This window comes from Mesitornis unicolor, unplaced genomic scaffold (genome assembly GCF_000695765.1).
Source record: "Mesitornis unicolor isolate BGI_N332 unplaced genomic scaffold, ASM69576v1 scaffold22287, whole genome shotgun sequence".
Lineage (NCBI taxonomy): Eukaryota > Metazoa > Chordata > Aves > Mesitornithiformes > Mesitornithidae > Mesitornis > Mesitornis unicolor.
The window spans coordinates 1-13,562 of record NW_010198690.1 but is presented as its reverse complement, the minus strand read 5'-3'; the positions used below and the strand labels follow the sequence as shown (position 1 = coordinate 13,562).

Below are 13,562 nucleotides of genomic sequence, written 5' to 3'. Positions count from 1 at the left end.
CGGTCTGGGATTCTGTGATTCTGTGAATCCTCATTGCTCTGCTGCTGGATTAATTGCAGGGCTAGAATATATGAAAAGAGTTGCATGGTTTGGGTTTGGAGGCTGCTCAATTTCATCCTTGGACGACCCAAGCAGTAAAGCTGAGTGACAGCTCTGTGAATGTAAATACCATTGCGATTGAACACGAAGCCACGGCGAGAACTGGAGCGTTCGTCTTGGGCAGCCCTTTGGTGGCAGCCAGGAGGTGTGTCCTGTCTGAGGACACCTCAGTTCCCTGCAGCAGAGTTAATTCTGTGCCTGTTTCCTCCCGCAGGCCCTGCTGACGCTGGGGTTGGTGTTGCTGACCGTTTACTTCGTGATCCAGCCCTACAGCCCGCTGCCGCCTGAAGCTCCGCTCTCCAGAGCCCAGGCCTGGGGCTCCCTCATCGGCCACATCCGGCTGCTCCCTCTGCCCATTGCCAAGAAGTACATGCTGGAGAGTAAGGAAACCGTTTCTCTGTAACATAAGCCTAGCAAGAAATACCAAGTTAAATACCAGCCTTGCAAATCCTTGGAGTGTCTCCCTGGGCACCAAACAGCGACTGTGTTACTGGCTTGGCACCGTGGTTTTCTCTTTTCCTACCACTGTACTTAAAAATAGCATCTTGAGCTCTAGCTAGGGCTCTTTCCCATCTATTCATTGGGCTGCAGCATATTTTATCTCTAACTTCATCATTTTGTTCTTGCACATTCCCTTTCCCTTGCTTTTAGCACCTCGAGTTTTTTCTTCCGCAAGAATTCCCCTTCCTCTCAAAATCTCTGCATTTCTGAGGTCGTTATGCTGGGTAAATGTCACCTTTTTAAATCTCTTATGAGTGAGCAGGCAAAACCAGCTTGTCAAACCTTGATATTTGTGAGCAAAGTGCAGAAACCTCAGCATGTGACCCAGGTTTAAGGAAAAATGCTTTTGCCAAGTGTCATATTGGGAAAGGACTGGGCTTTAGAGCTACGGTGTTTATAGCAATGTAAGATGAAGGGTAATGTGTGTGTGGGGAAGCCTGATAAGCGGCTCCCTATTGAGGTGAGCCCATCACGGGGGAGGAACGTCGTAGATTTTCCTAGGCTGGCATCATAGAAATGGAAAAGTTTGATTATTTCTCATTCTCAGTTAATAATTTCCACTGAGTTAGGCTGGCAAAAGGGCGTAAGCCTGGGCTCTGCCTCTTTGATAAAATACAAAGCCTGTCAGGAGCGATAAAAGCTGTGAATTCTGTCGAGCAGGGATGTGGCACGGCGTTGGTCGTCTGTAAAAACAAACTCCTGTATCCATGCCCTGGCCGGGTTTATATTTGGCTTCAGTAACTCATTGTGTTGGCGGTGTCTGTTCTGGCTCTGACCTTCCTGTAGCTAAAAAAGGGCGCTCAGAAATGCCAGCGCCCTTCTGCGTTTGCTCCGTGTGTCTCCCCCTCTTCCGCTGACACGTGGGATTTCGGTGGCTTCGGGTCCGGATGGGTGGGATGGGGTATCCCCCGTTGTTCAGCTCCTTCCTCGTACGCTGGGATCTCTCTCAGGGAGGAAAAAACAAAGGCGAGGAGGTGGCCGATAGCCCCTTGGCCTTAGGAGCCTGCTTATCGACTGCATCTTGGTGCTGAAGGGAGTGAACGCCCCTCTGCTTCTGTGTGGAGAAGGAAACCAACGGGAGCTTTACCACTCATATCTATTTGTTCAGTGAAACTTAGTCCAGAAAAGGTTCTTTCATCAGATGCCACAGGGCCCCCTTGGATGGGGAGAGCCCAGGGAGGTTCCTTGGCACGGCAAAAGGTTTTTACAGGACAGGGGCTGCCTGAAATCACGAGCATCTTGCTGTGAAGGTAAATAAGAGTGAGGAGCAAGGCTGGGTTACTGATGGGAAAGCTGGATGAGTGCGGAGGAGATGGGGAAACATCCAGAGGAGCAGGGGAAGGATGGATGGAGAGGAAGGATGCGAGGTTGTTGTTTAAATGCATATAAAATCCCTCATGCCTCCACGAGTCCCGGAAATCTTCTGAAGCGATGAGCAACCGGGCAGGCAGAAAGCCAGCTCTGAGGAAAGGAGAGGAGGTACAGGGAGGATGAGGCTCTGATTTTCCATCAGTGTTAGGTTGTGGTGAAAACCACAGCCTGTCCCAATTAACAGACTCGTTAGGGATGGCTGGGGTAACTTTAATCCCACTTCAGCTCAAGGAGCTGGCCTAGACCTGGGGTGTTTGAATGGGAGAGTGCAGCACCTGGCTGAGCCTTGGCTGGGCTCCTGTGGGAATCCCTGGTGTCCCGGCTTCCCAGCAGGCGGCTGAGGCCACCAGGGCTGTCCCAGCGTCCGGCTGTCCCAGCAGCACTGCTGTCAACTTCACAGCTTGCTGCTGAGCAGGCCACAGTAACACCAGCCAGCCAGGATCCGGGAGAGGGAGTTTCATGGCATGGGGCTGAGTGGTCTCCCGAGCTCTCCTTCAACCCTGCCTTGTGCATGATGTATCATTTTGCCCTAAATTTTTGGCTCTGCTGAAGGGAAGGGGTGAAGGTGCATCTTGCTGTGCTGTTTGTTGATGTGAGCATAGGGCCAGGAGGTCTTGCAAGCAGCTGTAGCGTTCTCCAGGGCGCACACACGCATAGGAGAAGGCACTGAGCAGCAGAGAAAGCCACTGACGAAGGGACTCGATGTACAGACTCCTCTTCCTTTCTGTCTGCAGATCCTGGTAAATGAAAATTTTGAGGGGGCTGAGGATGAAACTTGGAGCTTTCTGCGCTCGGGCAGCGGTTCAAATCCAGCTCGGGCTGTTCTTGCTGGAAGCCACCTGTCAGCAGGCTGGAGGCTGCCTTGGCCCACCGGCCGTGCTGGCAGCCGCCCATCGTGGTGCGGACGGAGCCCGGCCGTGGCAGGCGTGGGTGGTCCGGTTCATGTCCTGCAGCCCTGAAGCTGCCCGTGGGGCTGTGGTCTGAGACCCTGCTGTCCCTGCTGAGCCCATTTGGGATGTAGTGGGTTTGGAGCATCTTTCCTGTCTCCGGGCTTGCAGGTTGCAGCTCGGTCCCTCTGGTAGGTGTGGGCTGAACGGCCAGGTTTGTGTTGCAGAACAAGGGGAGCTCAGATGCGTGGTTTCCCTTGAGAGCCAGAGCCCCACGTTTGTGGTGGTGAGGATTTGGGAGGAGCAGGGATGCAAGATGCTGCTCCCCCTCTTCCTCCACTCAGGTTGACCTGCCTTCACCTTCATCCTGGTCCCTTCCACCCCGAGCTGTGCTGCGGATGACAAGGGCTGCCTGTCACATGGCTGTGGGTGGACTTTGGAGCGCTGAGGTGAGGAGCAGCGTCCTCAGAGCTCTCTCTTGTGTTACGTTTGTAGGATCAGGTCCAAAGTAAATTTCCTTTTTGCTTGTCTCTCCACTCTGTTGCTTGCTGGCTTCTCCCCCGGATCAATTCCCATCTTAAACCTGTTGTTCCCACCCTTTGTTTCTTCAAAGCTGACTCTGAGACCCTTGGGTTTGGCCCCTGTGCCTTTTTTTCAGCTGTTTTCCCAGGGCTAGGAACCAAGGGCTCTTCAGATGGGGAAAAGTCCTGCGGAAATGTGGTTTGCATTTGCTCTTTCTGAGCTCGTGTTTACGCAGAGCTGGTGAAAACCTCGGTGCTGGGTCCTGCTGCCTGCTCCAGGCTGGGGAAACACCTCTCAGCTCCACAGCTCGGCTGCTATCCGGGTAGATCAGCGCTTCACGTAGCCCCCAGGGAGGTGATGGGTTTGCAGACCCCTGGGCTCTGCCTGCTCTAAGGAGCACGGTGGATTTTGGGTGGGCACGTGGGTTAACTCATGGCTTTCTTGTGCTGTTCCAAGTAGGGCCCATGTAACCTGGATTTGTTTCTCTTCTCTGGCATAGGCTGGGATGGACAAGTCGTTTCAGTTCTCTGGTGCAAAGTAGGAGTACAAGTACTTCCCTCTCCTTTGCAAGCATCAGGAAGTAATTAAATGAGCTTTCAGAGTCCATAGTAATCAGATCTGAATCACACAATCATTTGGTTGGAAAGGACCTTTAAGATCATCGAGGCCAACCATAACTTGGCCACTACTAAACCGTGTCCCTCAGCACCTCATCTCTCCAGCTTTTAAACCCCTCCAGGGATGGGGACTCCACCACTGCCCTGGGCAGCCCCTTCCAGTCCCAGCCAACCATTTGGAGAAGAAATTTTCCCCCATATCCAATCTAACTCTCCCTTGGCACACCTTGAGGCCATTTCCTCTCGTCCCATCGCTTGTTACTGGGGAGCAGAGCCCGACCCCCCCTGTCTCCCCCCTCCTTTCAGGAGCTGCAGAGGGGATAAGGTCTCCCCTCACCTCCTCTTCTCCACTTGAACCCCCCAGCTCCCTCAGCCGCTCCCCATCATTCGGCTGCTCCAGACCCCTCCCCAGCTCCATTGCCCTTCTCTGGCCACGCTGCAGCCCCTCAATGTCCTTCTGGGAGTGAGGGGCCCAAAACTGAACCCAAGATTCAAGGTTGAAATGTAAAAGGGGTTTCCTCTTTTTTTAAACAGAAGTTTTAAAACCACAGTGGTGGGCACTGAGTGGTTCTTCCCTTCGCAACTGTGCGACATCCTCAAAGCTTTGTTAGTATCTAAATATGCAGTTTGATGTCAGTTGGTTGATACCTGCCAGCCACGCAGAGCAGCGACGTGAGGAGCAGAGCATTAAGGTGCTTTTACGTGAACTTGTGTGTCTTGTGCCCGTGGTGAGTTCAGTCCTTGCAGCTCAAAGTCCTCAGCAGAGCAGGTCAGTGGTGAACAGGCTCTTGTCCAACAACGTGAGGGTTTGCACGTTGTGCTGATAGCAGGGGTTTGTGATGACCTCAGGGAAAAATCCAACTTTGCTTCTCATAACAAGACCTGGTCCTGACTACTTGCACATTACCCAGTTCAGAGTCAACTGGGTCAGGCACAGCACACCTAAAATCAGGTGCAAGCTCACACGTAGCTCAGTGTTGGAAAAGGGATCCTGTGCGAGTTACCCCCAGCGTGGAGAAGATACTTGTGATAAATCCTCCTTTTTGCCTAGACCAGCAGGGCTAAAATCACATTTATGGGGTTTATACGTAATCTGGTTTAGAGAAAGGAACCCTGCAGGAGGAGCTGTGTTTAAGCATCACCTTGTAAATGGCCTCTCACTGTCACATCCCGGGTGCCAGAGCTGTGTGGGGACGGGGCGCAGCAGCTGGGTTACTGGGGAAGAACAGACTGGGTTACTGGGAGAGTGCAGCAGCCCTTGCCTCTTGGCTGCCCACCGTCACTGTGGCTGGAGGCTTTGCCTTGGCTCCTGGCCACCTCCTGGCTTCTCTCTGACCTGAGCCCTTTGCAGGCAGCCACAGCCACGTTTCTCTCCACTTCTCACCCTCCTCTTTTCCCATAGCCCTGAAGTGTTTGTCCCTGGCACAGCTCTGTGCAGAAAAGGAGCATCCAGCACAACTGAGGTTGGACTTTCCGCTTCCTGAGTGCGCCGTGGGCTGCACACCCAGGTATTCAGCTGCCTTTCCCATGGGGTTTGCAGCCCACGCTGCCTCTGACCTGCAGGGTTCAGTGCTGCTGGAGCCCGAGGAGCATGGGCCCGCTCTGAATGAAAGGGTTGCACAACAAGGCTGCTTGGGAGGTAAAGCCAGATCTGATTTCTAGCTGCTTCTGCCTTCAACGTTGGCCTTCTTCTCCTCTTCACTATAGATTTGACTTTATTTTTCCCCTAAGCAAACTCAAGCTGGTTTGCTCCTGTGTTCGTGCGCATTCTCGTGCGCTCGCTCCGGCGGCCGGAGCGTTTTTGAGGTGGATGTGAGCGTGGCGTGGGTTGCAGGGCTCCCTCCCATCCCCGCGCAGCTGCCAGTTTATCTGATCTGTTTTGCTCGCGTGTAAACAGCCCTTTTATAACAAAACCTGAGTGTGACCAGCAAACACGTGTTTGTTGGCTCGTTCAAAGGGGGGGAAAAAGGCTGACTTTGCAGTGCAGGGTGGTGCCAAGCTGTTTTCGTATACTGCTTTACTTTGGCCCCCGTTCAGCCAGCGGACCGTGCTTTGGCTTTGCTGACAGTAAACTAACTCCAATTCACTGTGCTAATCCGGCACATGAAAAAACTCTTCCTTTTGCTTCACTGGTTTTTTTTTTTTTCCCTGATGCCTCCAGAATTTCTTGTTTCCTCATTTGCAGAGCAAGTGAATTCTCGCTTTGGGGTTGTTTCCCTGGAAAGAGCACGTTTGTACCGTACATGTCCTGTTGCAGAGACACTTGGCAGCCAAGCAGAGCCCCGTTTGCACCAGTGACACAGCCACATCAACCTTGTACAGACTCAAACCCCCAGCGGGCAAGTGGCAGCAGTCGGGAAGGGATTTGCTTCAAAATGTGCTGCTCCTCTGTCTCCTGGGGCTGGAGTGGATTTTGGAGGCTTTCCCACCAGTTTGGTCCCTGCCTTTGCTTTGGTCGGTGCAGATTTCTGCTGGAAATAATGCCCCTTTGCCCCAGCGGCCTGCGTGTTCCTCCTGAGCAGACCATTTCACAACGTCTGGTTGGATCAAAATCACTTTAATGCTTTGCTGGAGGTTGACTGATCATCCTTGGGGTGTTTGAGCAGCCGTTACCCATTAGCGCAATGAATGGAGAGTTCCTTGGGCTGTTGACTTCTTACCCAGAACAAAACCCAGGGTTTCTCAATGGGTTTATTGTGTTGCTGGCTGGTCCTAAAAATGCTACGAACCGAACTGGGAGGTACTTTTTTTGTTTTGCTCCTGGCATAAATACATTCAGTGTACTCGGAGCTACTGAAAAGTTCAGTATGAGAAAGAGGTGAGGATCTTTGTATTTAAACCCCACTGTGGTGCACTCCTTAATCAGGACTTCCACCCTGTAATTAATAGAGGCACTCCTCGTGATTCCTGTCCGACTGCTCACAAACCCGTCAGTTTTGCCTGACTCTGACATGACATTATAAACTATTACATTAATTTTTAGCCTTTCAGCAAGACAGTGCTTGGGAAATGTTGCTTTTGCAGCAAAGCCCTCCAAATGTCCTCTCCGAGCTGTGCCACACGGTGACGACAAAACTCTGAATTTCTCTCTCTGTGGAGTAAGAACCATGAGATTTACTCGTGTCCTGGGCTGTGATCGTGAATGGACATCTGAAAATTGCTTTGAGCTTTTAAAATACTGTTTTATCTTTCTCTTAAGGTCTGGGAAAGGGCCGTGGCGATAAGCATATAGTATATATCCTGCTGGGATGACGTAGCACGGGTAAGCTGTTGACTTGAGGAGTATTACAGTAAGTCTGCAGTGGTCCCAACGCGGCAAGTGGCTACTGAGAGCAAGAACAACCTGGTCTGCGTATTCTTTGGCTGTCAAAGCAATAACGGGAGGTTATGAGCTGCAACTTCACATTAAGGTTAAGGGCTAGACCTTGCAAATCCCTGTCCTTACAATAATGGGAAACAGCGCTGGAAAAGCCAGCATCTGGAAGCTGGATCTTTCCAACTGGAGGGAGAGCTGCAGCCCTTCTGTAGCGATGGCAATTGGACATCAGAGCAGTGGGGATCTCTGGGAATTTACAGGTGGGAGCGAATGACTCCTAAAAAATTCTAGCCATAAGAATCAGCATTGGGCTTTTGCTCTGAAAATGAATGGAGGAGGTTGGTGTCCCGCGGGCTGTGGATGCACGGCTGCTCTATGGAAAAGTGTGGTTGCAGACAGCAGAGGCAGGCTGAGGTCTTAATCCCTTCTTTGAAGGGTCTCTTCAGATCCACCTTGAAAACTTCCCTGACTTTTACAGATGTGCAGTTACGGGGAGACTTTGTAACGGTGGAAATCAGCATCTTCTCAGTGTTGGATCTGTCAGATGTAGGAACAAGGCTGTGGCTGTCAGTGCGGCACCATCAGTGAGTCACTGGGTCAGGTCCGCTGAGTCCACCCCATCCCGAGCTGACGTTTGAATTGGCCAGCGTAGAGTTGGTCATTTGAGAGCCCTGAGGTTTACCCGCTGACCTGTTCCGATGACGAGGATTTCTGTGGTTCCTGATGGTTCATTGCATCCTGTGAGGGACGGTCCAAAATCGCTGTGGGCGTAGATGGAACAGCCAGGCTTGTACCATGACCAACAGGAAAGGACCAAGAAAATCCTGTGAATGTTCAGTGTGCAGGCCAGACTTCCTTGAGAGCCCTGGTTTCACCCTAGGTTTGCTGAAGTTGCTTCAATACTCCTCGCACTGGTTGCTCATGGGGCATGTGGTGGGACTGGGGAATAGCATCATCCTTGGAAAAGAGGAACTGGGGGTTTGGAACCGACCTTTGCAGCCTGTGCAGCCGCTTTGTGCGTTAGGCAGCGTTTTGGGGAGCTTGTTTCTACTCATCATGGGTGATGGTAGCAACAACCCCTAAGGACAGAAGACCTGGGGGAAATGTGAAGTCCTGGGGGGCGCATCCCTCCCCCTGGACCAGGTTTTCCTGTGCAGACATGGCCTGCTAGAGCCTTCTTCAGCCCTGCAGTCCTTGGGGAGCCAGCAAACTGCCTCAGCACCTGCAGCTCTACGTGCAGGAGGTTTTCCATTTTCCACACTTGGTTAGGAGCAGCCCTTGGCTCCATGTGCCTTGCAGGAGCAAAAGGCCTCCCTGCTGCAGTGGCAGGCTGATATTTCACCCTCCATACGGTCCCTGAACGGGGCTGTTGCTGACGTCTGGCTCTCAGATCTATATGGGCAAGTCTCCACGAGTTTTATTGCGAGGCCAGGCCTGCTCAGTAACCTCTGCTTGTCCACACCCAGCATCTCTGGGGCTGTGTGCCCACACCCCTCTGCAGTCCTGGGGACGGCCAAAAAACGGGGGAGATCCTCTGTGAAAATGGCCAAGAAGGGCGAGGTGCTCGTTTAAAATTGATTGTTAAGTTGAAAATTATTTTTCTGCATAGTGGAAAGTAGAGTCATAAACTCCTTCTAGCATTAATCATAGTTGTGTTTTAAGGAAAGTTGTTATCTTTTTGTCTGTGTTAGCAGCTGGAAGTCCCCGGCCCTGGCTCTGCTAGGAGTTATCCTGACACAGGGGAGAAGACGGCTCTTGTTCTGGAGAGCTGATAAAGCAGGAAAGCAAATATTAGCTGGGTATGGCTGATGGAGAGCTGAGGTTTTGCTTAACAAACTGAAAGTTTGTTTTGAAGGTTTTGGGCTTGTTCAGCCTGGAGAAGAGAAGGCTGAGGGGAGACCTCATCACCACCTACAACTGCCTCAAGGGAGCTTGTGGAGAGGTGGGTGCTGGGCTCTTCTCCCAGGTGATGGGGATAGAACAAGGGGAAACGGCACCAAGCTGTGCCAAGGGAGGTTCAGGTCAGAGATAAGGAGGAAGTTCTTTACTGAGAGGGTCGTCAGAAGCTGGAACAGGCTGCCCAGGGAGGTGGTGGAGTCACCATCCCTGGATGTGTTTAAAGAGCGGGCAGATGAGGTACTTAAGGATATGGTTTAGGGGGTAGACAGGAACGGTTGGACGTGATGATCTCAGAGGGCTTTTCCAACCGAGCCATTCTGTGATTCTGTGAAAGCTGCTCCTTGAAGAGGAGTGAGAAAGCAGAAGGGATTTGCTGGGACCGGCCTGCGCCGCTGTCGTGTAATTCATGGCCGTGTGTGGCTGTGGTGCGGCCACTTCCCTGCGCCCCAGCTCCGCAGGGATCACCGCACACACCCAGTGCTTCAACATCCAAAGGCGAGCGGACGGGACCAGCGTGCGACGGCCACGCGTGACACCGCTGTGCTGGGATGGAGAGCGCGTCTTTCTTGTCAATCCCAGAGCAGACTCTGCCTGCGCGCAGACAGCGCAGCTCCACCGAAGCCAGAACGATCCCCCAGGGTGTCTGGGCAGGGTGATAATGGAAAAGGAATGCAGGGAGGGGAATCGAAAGGCAGAATAAAGCATCCGTAAAACTCCTGCTCCGCTCCCCAGTGTGCGGTTGCGTGCCCTCCCCTCTGCGCTGTCTCCTCTCCTCTCCTCTCTGCCCGTACTTGTCATGCCAGTCACACACGTGCTGGTGCGCAGGCAAACACCCTCGACAATAAATCGAAAAGATTAATTGCCAAAAAAAACCCAACAAAACATCCCCCCCCAACCCCACTTGCGGCTTTCGAAACGCGTCTGGGCTGTGCTCCACTCGGGTCATTCATGGGGAAAAGAAATCGCCTCCTGAATCGAGCAATTGAGAATGCAAATGTTCCAGCTCAAAAGAGGAATCAAGCTCTCTCCTGTCAAGCTGATTAACATCCCGTTAACGTGGGGTGCTGCCCGGAGAGCAGATCTGGGGACAACTGGGCTTAATGCTCTGGGATGAGCTTTCTATGTTTTGCCCAGGAAGAAGTGATGGTGTTGCCACTCTTATGATGAGAGGCCATAAGATAGATACATTTTTCTCATTCTCTTCGTGGCGACTGCCCTTTTTCTGGTGAGATCTTTCAGCCTTTTGTCTCCTGTCGCTGACCAGCTGGGTTTTGTGAGTCGAGGGGTTTTGTTGTTGTTGTAAAATCGAAGCTTTCTGCAGGCAGGGGAACAAAGATTTTCTTTTTGCTCTTGTGAGGAGGGAGGGAACGTTCGCTGGAGCGGTTTCTCGTGGGAGCGGGACTTCTGTATTAAAAACAGTGTGACCAGCAGGGCCAGGGAGGTGATCATCCCCCTGTACCTGGCACTGGTGAGGCCGCACCTCGAGTGCTGTGTTCAGTTCTGGGCCCCTCACTAGAAGAAGGATGTTGAGATTCTGGAGCATGTTCAGAGAAGAGCCACAAGGATGGGGAGGGCTCTGGAGAACAAGCCTGATGAGGAGCGGCTGAGGGAACTGGGCTTGTTTAGCCTGGAGAAGAGAAGGCTGAGGGGAGACCTCATCACCACCTCCAACTGCCTCAAGGGAGTTTGTGGAGAGGTGGGTGCTGGGCTCTTCTCCCAGGTGATGGGGGATAGAACAAGGGGAAACGGCACCAAGCTGTGCCAAGGGAGGTTCAGGTCAGAGATAAGGAGGAAGTTCTTTACTGAGAGGGTCGTCAGAAGCTGGCACAGGCTGCCCAGGGAGGTGGTGGAGTCACCATCCCTGGATGTGTTTAAAGAGCGGGTAGATGAGGTACTTAAGGATATGGTTTAGGGGGTAGACAGGAACGGTTGGACGTGATGATCTCAGAGGGCTTTTCCAACCGAGCGATTCTGTGAGTCTGTGTACATGGTGGTTGCCATCTGTCTGTTGATAATGAAAGGGTACCTCATATATAGAGAAAAGTGGGATTTCCATAGAGCTCTCCCATTTCTCACAGCCCTGAGCCGTATCTCAAACCTTCAGCCTGTGCTGGGAACGTTCTGTGATGATTTCCCTGCCTGGTGAAGTCTCTCCTTTCGAGTAACTTGCAGCCATTGAGAGCTGTAAGAAGCCTCAGTGAGGGATAATGAGTTTATTATCAAGTCTGTCTCCTTTCTGTTTCAGTTTTGGTCTTATTAACCACATTTCTCTTGTTTCTTCCCAAGAATGCCAGGACTGGTGGGCAGCAGGTTGCAGACCGAACACCTCTGCGCTCCCTGCAAACTGCACGGTCTGTTCTGCTGTCAGAAGCCTTCAGGTGGTGACAGACTTGGGAGAACTCTCCGAAAAGCTCCAGAGGTCGCAGCCTTTTCTAATCAAGGTAACGCCTGGCTTTGTGAGTCTGGAGTCCCCAGACTCCTGAATAGCACCAGAGACCCCTGCCCAGTGTTTTCAGTGGCAAACTGAAGCTGCTGATTGAGGTACAAGATGTATCTAAGAAGATATTTAGCCCCGGTTTAAAGATGTCACAGGATCGAGCTCGCTGCATCGTTAGCAAGTCGTTCCTCTGATTAATTATCATTGTGGTTGGAAATTTAGCAATCTAGATGGTTGTCACTACTGGATGTTCTTTGGTGGGATGGAAATGGGATGGGAGGAACCCTGGGTACCCAGCTTTTCTTTGTTTTGTGTCATTAAAGACAGGGCAGCACCTCTCCTATGAAGAACTGAAGCATTTTCAGTCCCAGGATCCAGACCTGGCAGAGGTTATCATAGAAGAAAACTCAGCTGAACTGTGGAGCTGCCCATTTTTCTTCCCCTGGTGAGCCAAAGACAAGATGTGATGGATGAACCCATCCTTTCTGTGGGGCTCTTTGCTGATAGGAACTGCCAGGGGCTTGCAAGCTGTGCTTTGACTGAAGGGAAGGGGAGCAGGAGTGGATTACAGGCTCCTGCCTGTCTGCAGGCGCTGCTTTGCTCCAAGGAGAAGACTCCTGCACTAAAAATAGAGTGGAGTGGCTGGGGCTTCACAGATTGCACCCTGACAAGACAAGAATATCCCAGTGACTGCTCGGTCCTGTTCTGCAGGCCGTGCATTAATTGTGTGGGCTGTGGTCGGATCACTCAAGGCACCTGCTTTACATTTCTGATCACCTCTGTCTGCTCAGCAGAAATCCTCCACCATTACTGTGACTGAGAAGAGATCCCGTGGCTTCTGCCAAACTCTTGGGGATCCTGCAATTCGTGTTTGGTCTCGTGCAGGAAAAACAGCCAGCCCTAAACAAAACTAAACTAAACTTACCAAGCTTTGTGCTATAAGCCTTTAGCAAGGCTGCAAATCGTGAACAACTCAGAGCTCTCTAAGGTTCCAGAGCAACCCAGCATCTTAATAAAGCGTTTTTATGTGGAGAACACAAGTTATATGCCAGATGCTTCGATGGGATCTTCCCGCTGCGCTGGACGGTCGGGGTGCAGAGGTATTAATCACGTCAAGCCACCAGGCAGAGATGTAAAAACACAAACCCCACCCTGCCTTTTCCAGTCACATTCTTGGCCTCCAGAGCAGCCTTGGATTCCCCCGCCTTGCCGTGTGGTTTCAGTTACGTGCAATGCCACCTCTTTGCGTCTTGTGTAGTTAATGGAGCTGATCAATGACTCGGGGCATTTTAAGGGAAGAAGGGAGGGAAATGAAGTTTAGGCGGCTGTGATGAACAGTTTGTTCCCCATTTACACGGTCCTGCTGCGGGTACTAAGAGGAGGATATGAAAGAGCACGGGTTTAGAAGCTGAGAGGTCAAGTTTTGCTCCTAGGGGCTCATCTGTCAGCAGGCTGTTTATCAAGCACCAATATTTGTGAAGTACTTTGATGTTGCAAGTAGCCTTTTAAACACAAGCGTTACCATTGTGTGATACTTCTTTAACGTGAGCTGTTTTGTTTTGTTTAGGAACAAATCTGTGAACAAAACTCGGACTCTGCAGGAGTTTTTCCCCACTTCCTCCTTGCTGTCCTTCCCCAAGACGGTGTCCCTGGAGAGCTGCTTCCTCATCCGCCACCCAGATTTGGGGAACAAGGTGAGAAATTCACCCCAGAGACGTGATCTCCCCGTCTGTGAGTTGTCCTCCAGAAACCCCAAGTCTCTGGGGGATTTGCAGGCGTTTTCAGCTGATACGACCCTGACAAGAAGGGTTTGGGGTTGTACCTGTTCTGTCCATCCCTGTGTAACGTCACATCTCAAGGGTGCTGTGGTTTCACAGAATCGGAGAATATCAGGAGTTGGAAGGGACCTGGAA

At 51.7% G+C, this 13,562-nt stretch overlaps 1 protein-coding gene across 1 annotated transcript; it reads left to right on the top strand.

Moving 5' to 3' along the window:
* Window positions 1-313: 313 nt before the first annotated feature.
* On the top strand, window positions 314-13,343 carry LOC104544370 (chromosome unknown open reading frame, human C6orf89; the record flags this gene model as incomplete). Its single annotated transcript, XM_010189227.1, has 4 exons — window positions 314-479; window positions 11,499-11,653; window positions 11,973-12,094; window positions 13,217-13,343. Coding segments are annotated over 4 exons (570 nt in total), but the record flags the coding sequence as incomplete, so codon positions are not given.
* Window positions 13,344-13,562: the final 219 nt, after the last annotated feature.